This window comes from Psammomys obesus, unplaced genomic scaffold (genome assembly GCF_907164565.1).
Source record: "Psammomys obesus unplaced genomic scaffold, mPsaObe1.curated_primary_1811, whole genome shotgun sequence".
Classification (NCBI taxonomy): Eukaryota; Metazoa; Chordata; class Mammalia; order Rodentia; family Muridae; genus Psammomys; species Psammomys obesus.
The window spans coordinates 3,756,886-3,767,231 of record NW_026595981.1 but is presented as its reverse complement, the minus strand read 5'-3'; the positions used below and the strand labels follow the sequence as shown (position 1 = coordinate 3,767,231).

The 10,346-nt window shown below is 51.3% G+C and overlaps 2 protein-coding genes across 2 annotated transcripts in view; both read right to left on the bottom strand.

Annotated features, from left to right (window-relative positions):
* Positions 1-24: 24 nt before the first annotated feature.
* On the bottom strand, positions 25-5,534 carry Dhrs13 (dehydrogenase/reductase 13). Its single transcript, XM_055619683.1, has 5 exons — positions 5,384-5,534; positions 5,176-5,294; positions 3,742-3,865; positions 3,272-3,583; positions 25-1,030 (listed from the first exon to the last, which is right to left on the bottom strand). Exons 1-5 carry the CDS (start codon positions 5,508-5,510, stop codon positions 576-578), a joined length of 1,137 nt encoding a protein of 378 aa, XP_055475658.1. The 5' UTR covers positions 5,511-5,534; the 3' UTR covers positions 25-575.
* A 1,508-nt stretch (positions 5,535-7,042) lies between these two features.
* The window catches only part of Phf12 (PHD finger protein 12), a 44,737-nt gene continuing 41,433 nt past the window's right edge, over positions 7,043-10,346 (bottom strand). The window contains exons 12-15 of the mRNA XM_055619771.1: positions 10,136-10,234; positions 9,308-9,390; positions 8,616-8,754; positions 7,043-8,277 (exon numbers count right to left, since the gene is read on the bottom strand). Coding sequence (XP_055475746.1) covers positions 7,943-8,277; positions 8,616-8,754; positions 9,308-9,390; positions 10,136-10,234 — 656 coding nt within the window. The 3' untranslated portion in view covers positions 7,043-7,942. The remainder of the gene's footprint in view (positions 8,278-8,615; positions 8,755-9,307; positions 9,391-10,135; positions 10,235-10,346) is intronic.

The following is a 10,346-nucleotide window of genomic DNA, read 5'->3' as shown; positions in this document are numbered from 1 at the left end:
TAGAGAGAGGCGGGAGCCAGTGCGTCCTCAGTCAGCGCGCTTTATTCCGGGGGGCTCGGCCCCGGAGCACCTTCGGGCGCCTCAGTGGTAACACCTTACGCTGAGTCACCCCGGGCACCCGCCCAACGGGGGACCCCGGGGTTCAAAAAGCTCAGTACTTGCCCTTACTGAGACCTTTCCTAATTACGCCTCTGTAAAAACGGGGGTAAATTAACTACCTAGCTAGAAAGTTGCAAAGGGCTGGGTTCAGTTATGTTCAACCTCGGCAGCTGCATCAACCACCAAGTCCCCTGCCCATCTCGGGGGAGCGGATCGCTATTGAGGGGAGGGCCCAGAAATCTGAAAATCAAATTCCAGAGCAACACAGTGTCTGACATATCATCCCTGGATCTGGGGTTACTGTCGGTCTTAGGAAGTAGTATTCATTTCCTTTCACTAGGAAAAGGGCTTAGGATACAACAAGAGGTTCCCAAAAGTAACAACTGAAGTAAAAGTGGCGACCCCTCAGTGCCCAGACACACTACTGAGGTTTTGGGGGGTCCCACAGTGCTACAAAAAGCATTCTAGCCTGGAGGTTATGAAAATGAGGGTGTAGGTTCAGCCTTCACCTGAATTCTTCGCTGTGTCAATTTGGATAAGTCTGGTGAGCCCGGATAGCTACGAGAATGTCCAGAAACTCTGGTTTTCTCAGGGCCTGGGGGCCTCATAGCAGATGGGGTCCCTGGATCCTGAGGTTGGGGCTCTTCATCAGGGTCATCATCCTCTCCAGGTCCAAGCCCTGCCAGCTTCTTGGTAGCTTTCCACAGCCTGTGGGCAGCCTGGTCATCTCTGGCAGCTGCGGAGACCTCCTCTACATGGCAGTTGGCAAAATATCTTCCACTGAGGGGCTCAATGCCCTCCTGCAGAGCGCAGTACAGGGGTGTCTGGGCTCCCCCTTGAGGTGACCGGAGAACCAGCCAAGCCAGTGGGCGCAAAATAGGACATACCCATCCAGGGAGGTGACGCAGGAAGAGCTCCGAGTTCACGGGTCCTGTCGGCAGGAAGGAAGAAGAGTTGTGGAGGAAGGCAGTCGGGACCCAGAAACTAGGAGTGGACCACAGAATCTGGTTCCAGGGGAAGCAAGTAAGTATCTACCAGGTGTTCAGGGGGCCCACAAGGTGACTTAACCCATTAGGAAGCCACCAGCCCAATGGCTTGTATGTTCCCATCCCCCAGGTTGTGGTTATGCTGTGTTCTCTGCTGTCCAATCTCTATCATTCCTTTATCTTTTTTTTTTTTTTTGGTGCTGGGAATTTGCACCCAGGGCTGTGTACATGCTGGCAGGCACTCTACCAACTGAGCTATGCCACTGTCCTCTCCTTTCCTTTTGAGAAAGAATCTCACTGCTCTACAGTCCAGCCTGGCCTTGAACTCACAGCAATACTCCTCAGCTTCCTACTGAGATTATCAGTGTAAGCCACAGTGCCCAATTCATACCATTCTTTTCAGCCCCATTCCTTTGTTCAGTCTTTTTTTTTTTTTAAGCATCGAAGGTATATTAGCCACAGTGTTTTAATACTACGGATCTCTAATTGTAACAAAAGCTTAATAAAGGTTAGTAGAATTATTGTTGCTGTAATTAAAAAGAAGCCCCAGGCAATAGTTTTCTAAAGTACAACATGATGACCTAGGCAGGGTAGATGTTGCTTGCCTATTGTAACCTATTGTTTAAAGACAGGATGATTTACTCTCTTTTTAAAAATCATTATTATTATTCTATCTTGAAACAAGGTTTTTCTGTATAGCCCTGGCTATCTTGGAACTCACTATGTAGACCAGGCTGGCCTCCAACTCATAGAGATCCGCCTGCTTCTGCCTCCCAAGTGCTGGGATTAAAGGTCTGTGCCACCACCACCTGGCATTTAACCAGTTATTTTACTCAGAGTAAAAGCTTAACTGAAACTTCAAGCTCCAGCTTGGCCCATCCCTACAGCCGAATCTTTGGCCATCATCTTCCTCCTCTCTTCTAGTCACGCCAGCTGTTCTATAGCACACCAGGAATGTGCCTGCTATTCACTTCCTGAGCCTCCAGGTCTGTGTTCAATTCTTACCTTTTCAAATGTCTTCCCTGACCGCCACTGACTAGACAAAATATCACTTGAGAGCTCTAGATCCTCCTTACCACTTGTCATTGGATATAAGGGTAAGGTCTTTGGCTTTTGTTTTGTCTTTTTTTCTTTTTCAGACACACAGGGTCTGACTAGGTAGCCCTGGCTGCTGGGATTAAACATGTGCAGCCACACCTGACTGACAGGCCTTTGTTTTCCTTTGCATAATTTTTAGGTCCTGGAGACTGAGCCCAAGAACTCCAGAGCAAGGTTGTCTCATTGCTTTTGGCCCAGCACCATCAGTCACGCCTATGGTGTAGTAGGTACTCACAGAGGAAGAGCTCTGTGACTGGATGCTATTATTTACCATGGTGACTTACGCCAGAAATCAAAGCATGAGGCAAGAAGATTGGAGCAAATTTGAGGCTTGACTGAGCTACACAGACTTCCACGCCAACCTGTGCTCCAGGGTAAAACTGTGTTTCAAAAAACAAAACGAACCCCAACACACCAGGGGCTAGAGAGACAGCTCAGTGGTTAAGAGCACTTGCTGCTCTTGTAGAGGACCCTGGTTGGTTTTTAGCACCCACATGGAAACTCACAGCCATCTAACCTCAGTTCTAGGGGATCTGGCCAGACACACACAGGCAGGCAAAATACTAATACACACACATTAAAAAAATAAAACAAACCTGGAAAAAAAACAAAGTCAGGAGTGGTGTCCCACACCTTTGATCCTAGCACTCTGAAGGTAGAAGCCGACAGGTCTCTGGGTGTTTGAGGCCAGCCTGGTCTATATAGCAAGCCTAGTCTACACAGTAAAATGCAGTCTCAAAACTAACCAAACAAACAAACATCCCAAACCCAAGTAAGGAAGCAAACAGCGCAAACTCGGGGTCTTGCCTATAGGAAGGCATTTGTTCTGCCAATGAACTACAGCCCCAGCCTTCAGTATTTATCATCAGTGTCTTGTTTTATCCTCCACTCAGGGGTCAGCATGCAGGCTTGCAGGTGAGAAAGAAAGAAAACAGACGAGGAGAGAACATTTGGCCCCAGGATCAGCAAGAAACAGGTTTCTCCTTGACCATGTTTCCATCCCGTGGCTCCTCAGGAGACCTGGGGAGCACAGCAAGGCACAAAGATGCTAGAGAGGCAATCAAGACCAGTCAAGAGTCAGGCCTCACCTGGGTGGGCTGCATAGCAGGTGACACCAGTGCCCTCAAGCTGGGTGGCAAGCTCCCGGACAAACAGCACATTGGCTAGTTTGCTGTCAGCGTATGCCCGAAGCTCCTGTCTCCAGCCCACCACTGGGCAGTCCAGACGTGTGAAGTCGAGACGACCACGCCGGTGGGCAGCTGAGGACACAACTACCACACGGCTGGGGGCACACGACCTCAGGCGGGGTAGCAGCAAGTGTGTCAGCAGAAAAGGGCCAACATGGTTGACCCGCAGCAGCAGGTTAAAGGCCTCCCGAGTCCGGCCACAGGAACTGATCCCTAGGGCAGAGGCCAGGCATGAGTTGCTGTTTCAGGTGCCCCTCGGGTCTCAGAATCCTCATGTGTGTGATGTGTCTGCTGGCCCCAGAAGGGCCCAGCTGGAGGGACTCCCTCTCCAGGTTACCGGCCACCCTCCTGCAGGGCCTGCTGCTTCTCACCTGCGTTGTGAACGAGGATGTCCAGCCTTGGCTCAGAGCTCAGGAAGGCCGTGGCAAAGGCCTGCACAGAGGCCAGGCTGGCCAAATCCAAGGCCATGAAGATGACCTCATTGTTTCCACTCGCCTGTGGAGCAGCAAGGGCTAGGATTGTTACCGGGCAGCTCCCTCCTCCCTCTTCCCAGGCATCTGAGCGCCTACCCACTGCCTCTATGCACCGGAGAGTAATGGGTATGCGGATTCAAATCTTGACTTTGCCTCTAACTAGAGTGTCTTCAGACATGATACTTAATCTCCTTGGGCCTGTTTTCTTACTGTAAGATGAGATAACAACAACAACATTAGTACTTTCTGCTAAAAAGAAAAGGAGTTGTGAGGATGAAAAGGAGTTGTGAGGTAAAATATATGCATGTCTGGTGTACTGGCACACACCGGCTACCCTAGCTTCTCAGGAGTCTGAGGCAAAGGATCATGAGTTCAAGGCCTGCCCGAGCTACAGTTACTACACATATCATTGTCCCTTCTCGCCATTATCATTTACCTTAAGCTCTATTACAGCCTTTCACCTGTTGTAGACAGCGTCTTGTTCTGTAGCCCAGACTACCCTGGAACTCACGATCTTCCTTCCTCAGCCTCTTCAGGGTTGGAACTACAGGTGTGCACCACCATGACCAGCTGTACCAAACTTCTTAAGAGACTTTGGTCTTAAGTACTTTGTTTTTTTGTTTTTTTTTTTTCTTTGAGTCGGGGTCTTCCGATGTAGCCCTGGCTGGCCTGAAGTTCCGAGGTAGCCCAAATCCACATCTTGAACTCACAGAAATCCACATCTCTGCCACTCAAGTGCTAGGATTAAAGGTGTGCTAGTGAGACTGACCCTCTTACTCTTGTCTTCTGCGGTCGAGGCGCCACACAGCTCTAAGTAATTCACTCGCAAAAGCCACCGGGACGGTTCAGAGCCTGCTGACGCCTTCTCTGAGCTCAGCTGTCTTAAACACCTCAACGGGATCTGTAAGGCCTGCTTAGAAGCTGGCTGTGGCTCAGCGCCCCTTCAGGACATTCCTCTTCCCATTCCCTGCTTCATCCCCCGCCCCCTGTCTCTCGAATTAGATTCTCTTTTCTCTTTGCACCTGCTGTTCTTTCTGCATCTCTTCATTTAGCCTAACCCTTCCTTCCTTGTCTTTCCTTTGCCCAGGATGGCCCTGAGCTCCTTTCGGATTCTTACACCTCTCGATATTAGCGACTCCTTTCTTCAGAAAGCCTCATCCGGAATTTGGTTCTGAGGTTCCTCCCCTGTGGGTCCACAGTAGTCCCTGCACCCTCCTCAGCGCTTAAGGGACAGTGGTGCTCTCTCCTCTCAGATCTTGACTCTTCGCGTCGCTCTGCTCCGCCCTCCGTGTCCCGGGCTCACCCGCGCCCCTCGTCCCCCTCGGGCCTCACCTGGCGGAGGTCGAAGGCGGCCGCCTCCCCGCGCTCCCGGCTGCGGCAGGCCAGCACCACGCGCGCCCCGCGGCGCGCCAGCTCCAGCGCTGTCATCTTCCCGATGCCGCTGTTGGCGCCTGCGGGCGGCGGGCGGGAGCCAGCTGAGCCGGTCGGGCCGCGGCTACCGCCCGGCCTCCCCGCCGCCCGCCCGCCCGCGCGCACTCACCCGTGACCACGGCCGTGCGGCCCCGCATGCTGCCGATGCCGCCGCACCGCGGGGCCTTCACCAGGTTGTAGTAGATAAGCACGTAGGCGCCCAGCAGCAGCCCGGCGCCCAGCAGCAGCGTCTCCATGCCGGCCGTGCTCCCGCCCGGGCCCCGCCGCTCCCGCCTCGGCCTCTCGAGGGCGGCGGCAGGCTGGGCAGGGGCGTGCGCGCACGCGTGGGCTCTGCGAGCGCCCCCTAGGCGCGCGTCTGCGCACCCTGGCGACGTGCCTAGTGGAACACCTTGGAGGCCCCGGGAGCGCCCCCTAGGCTCGCGAACGCCCGGGAGCGTGTGCCAGGCAGGCATGTACAGGAAACATCCGCAGGAGGGGCTGGTGGGTGTGTGCGTGCCCAGGGCCCTAAGAGCACAGCTCAGGATTTGGGCGGGCTTCTGGATTCTGGGCTGGCGCCGGGGTGAGAGCACTGCGTAGGTGTCTGTGCTCACGGCGGGAGTCCCTCCAGACTGTGCATGCATCTGTGGTTTCCACCAACGCGCGTGATTCAATGAACATCTCTGTTTACGCTAGGTGTGAATATGTAACAGTCTCAGTCTGGAGTCCTGTGTACATGAATGGGTCCGTGTGTTTGCAGTCGGGTCCCAGATGCCTTTCCCTCAATGAAGCGGCTCTTTAATTTCTCATCCTTTCATTATCCAGCTCTCCACTTCTAGGACTCTTCCTGGAACAGGCTTCTCACGATGACACCGACAGGGCTGTCCTGATTCAACCCTGTGATTTCTTGACCCCATGACCTTTCTCTCTTGGTTTTTGAGGTAGTTTCCCTAGGTAGCCTAGGCTGGCCTCAACCTCCAAAAAAGTGGGCATTACAGGGAATGCATCTCCATCTCCAACCCACATCTTCCTGTTAACAGCAAGCAGAGTAGCAGGGACATGGCTATGCCTGTATTCGGGAGCCAGGATAAACTCCTTCTTTATCTGCACTGTGTCGCTGGAGCATTTTCAGATGCTGTGGGTGTATAACTCCTCCTCTAGCCCCATCCACCAACAGACGCTAATATAGGTACCACCCAGAACAGTGCCACAACTGAAGAATCTTCTCTCTACCATCTCCGGGATGAAAGCAGGGAGTCTGGATTGGCACGGATGCCCAGGGAATTAGAATTAGGGCAACACATCAGTGTTTCCTGATGAGGACAGCAATGAAGTTATTCAAGCTCCGCTAAGAGCAGCCGCTCTCAACCTCTGGGTGCCCGCACCCCTCAGGGGTGGTGGTCGAATGACCCTTTCACAGAAGCCTCGCAACAGGTATCCTGAACATCAGGTATTTACAACTCGTAACAGTAGCAAAATCAGTTAAGTAGCAACGAACTGTGGTAAAGGGCCATGACTAGGAAAGTTGAGAACCACTTGTCTAGAGAATGGATTTTACCATGTTAGGGCTCTCTAGAGAAACAGCATTCCCCAAAAGGCAAGTACTTACCTTTCTATTTCCCTCACCCAGCATAGGCTCAAGTCAAGTCTCTAACATCTTCCCTCTCTGTTAAGTTTCCGTTGGAGAGTACTTGAGATTAATAATTTTTCAAAGGGTGCAAAAAGTGAGATCCCAGGACAGGCCCTCCGTCTAAGGGTGATGACAGGTAGGACAGACAGGCAGAAAACATAGTTTGAAGTATTTTTGGTTTTTTATATACAGAATACAGGAAAGTTTCTGTAAAGTCTAAAACATTACAATTACTATGTACATTGGTACTAGTGTGGGGAAGAGGAAGTAGCTGGGGTGAGGAGGAAGAGAAGTGGCAAGAGAACAAAAAAAGGACACAGAACAGGTTTACGACAAAAACGCCTTTGCTACAATAGACAATTTGAGAAAAACACTCTACCACATGTACTGTACACAGTTTTTAAAAACATTGAAAAAAATGTCATCACTAGATGTATTTACACAAAATCCAAATACACTTTTCCTTATTTGAAATAAAATAGATGGACAGCCAGAAAAGAGAATGCATTTCTCCTTTGTCCATATACACAGTAGCTACCTGTAGTGCAACCGCTGCAGAAGGGGAAAGCAACTTGTCGGGCGGGAACCTGGGAAAAAGTGGGTAGCGATCTTTATATTAAATAAAACAATGATATTGTATAGATTTTGCTGTATGAAAACTGTATTTTTTCTTTTAATATAAAACTATTGTCACTGCCACAAAATAGAACAAGTTTCTGATTATTTTACAACAGCGGGCAGGCGGTCGAGGAAGAAGGATCAGGAGGCGGGGAGAAGGGTTGTGCTGGAAGAAGTATCCAGACCAGGGTCTTCCCCTCCCTGCCCATGCTGTTCCTCAGCTCGGGTCTGCCGCTTTCCCATGAAATGTTGAGTACAAATATATGTGCAAATGCCCCCTAGAACTTGAGAAAAGAAAAAAAAAAGTCTTAAAAAAGTCAAAAGTTTTTCTTCATTTCATGCAAAGATTGTAGTTGAAGGGTTTCTGGTATAGAAAACACCCGGGCTTGGTTCGTGTACATTTTTGCATTGCAGGAGTCTTGGGTGAGTGTCCAGGCCAATGGCCTAGGGAACGGAGTTGGAGCGCAGCACAGGGCCCTGATGGGGCTTGAGAGATAGCTTCTCGGCCAAGACCCCACCCTGCAGCAGGCTGGCATCACCTTTGGGCTGTCTGGTCGCAAACTCAGTGATGCTGAAGACAAACTGCAGGCAGCCCAGCTTGACGTAGCTGCCGTGGTGCAGTAAGGCTGTGCCTTCCCAGCCGGCCCCACTGCCCCCGATCAAGCTCGAGCTGCTGGCTTTGCAACTGCAGGGTCTCCGCTGTGGCCCCTGGGCCTGGGAACTCATCATGGCTGCCTCCTCACTTGGCTCTTCATCCTGTTTCTGGTGTCGGCGGCGCCCTGGGAAAAAGGGGGATGATCATAGGAGGGGAAAGGTGAAGAGCTGACCTGTCTAGGACGATTGGCAGGACCGGGTCCCTGCATCTCCCCATTCTATACGCTATATGACCAGGGCTGAGGGATGCTCGGATGGGGCTGGTGGAGTCTCAAGTCCCCAGAAAGGTCTGATACATATGTGGGTGTTCAGCACTTGATTCTTGGTGGCCTCTCCCAGGCCCACCAACAATGAGCTTGGCCAATGGGACTGGGAAGGCAAAAAACTGTAGGTCACTGACAGCATGGCAGAACCAAGGTGATGGGGGCCTTAGCTGTGGCCACAGGCCTCCGCTCCAACTTACTGATGACACTCTGCACTTTGGCAACAATACTGCTTGGGGGGGTTGGCGGGGTCTTCTCAGAGAAGTCACATGAGTACAGCACATTGTCCACCGTTGTCCCGTGCTCACTGTAGTTTAACAGCTCATAATGTTTGGTATTCTGAGGAGGAGGAGGAGGAGGAGGAGGGGAGATACGATGTGGTTGCTGTATGAAGCCTTGGGAAAAGGGGAGAGGATATAGGGCTTGCTGCACTACCTAGCAAGCTCTCACACTCTTCCTCAGTTACAGCCTGGCTCTTTCGGAGTCCACCAAGACTCTACACTTCATCAAAGTCTGCCCTAGTGACTCCATTTTCCCTCTCCCTCCTCAGCACTGGCTCCGGTTCATCTGATAGCCACATAATTATGGCACACTATTATGAAACTCAGGGTCACATCCATAGAGCTTGGTTTCCTTCTATTTTGGTCCCTTCCCTTACTTTGAGGTGAGCCTCTCAGCTGCTTCTGTGAGCAGCATCAGTTGCAGTGATAGCTGCTTCTGTAAGCAGATGCCACGGTAGAAGAACGCCAGGCCTTTCATACTGAGTCTTCCCTTTCAAGTTGGGCAGGAGGAAAGGGGACAGGCCTTTCACCCTTGCTCCTGCCTGAGCCCAGAACCCAGTTCTGGTGAAAGACCTTGGAAAAGTTCCCTCCCACCCAGCTCCACCCCTCACCTCATCGTAGAATATGCAGGCATGTTTCCCGGACACGTAGTTACAGTGACCATAGTTTGTAAGGCACACATCCATGTCAGCTCCTGCAAGGTGGCAGGAGTCAAGGAAAAGGCAGAGAACAAACTGTAAGGTGTATGTGTGGGGAAGTGGAAGAGAGGGTTGTTAGCTTTTGGGTGGCTGCTAGCAGAATCTCAAGGGAGCTGAGCCTCTTTTCTTTCTTTTCCTTTTCTGGTATTGGGCTAGCCTGAACTCCTGACCTCCTTGCCTCCATTTCATAAGTACTGAGATTACAGATGTGTCCCCAAGCCCAGCCTTACCCCTTGTTGTTCTAAAGCTAATCTGCTTTAGAATATATGGCTGCTTACCCAGACAGTGCAGTGCGTTACTGAAAAGCTCGATTCATCACGTGAACACAAGTGCAGGGCCTTTAAGACTTTAAAGGGCAATTTCTAGGGTAAGGGGTGGTCTGAGGGGTGGCAGGCTACACCTCCCCACTCAACCAGCCTGAACTACAGATGCTCTGAAATCATCTGAACGACCAGAAATAAAACAAACAAACAAATGAAGGAAGGTTGTGTGTGAGCCTATTAAACCTAGGTGTAAGAAGTGTCCTCTTTCCAAGCCTTTGCCTACAGTGTTTTAGACCCTACTAAGAAGCAGTTAAAACCAAAGGCCTGAGCCAAGGAAGGACCCCATTGGATTGTCTAGGTTCTTAGTCTCTCCTGTCTGGACAAGCAATGGTTAGATCCATCAAGCTCTGAAAGGGCCCTGTGAGTGTCCATCTTCAGGCTGAAGATCAGGGCCCTCCCAGGCTCCTGGCGGGCTCACCTGTCCCGATGTAGAGGGTTCGATAGCACATGTTCACAGCTCCTCCCAACCCTAAGAGGGGGTAGAACACCGCTCGGGCCTGTACCTCCTTTCTTTGCACTACAAGACAAACATAGGGATAGGGTCATTCAGAAACTCAGAACCTGTGACCCCAACATTGACCAACAAAACCTGGATCTTTGGCTGGTGGCCTGGAAAAAATCCCACGGGG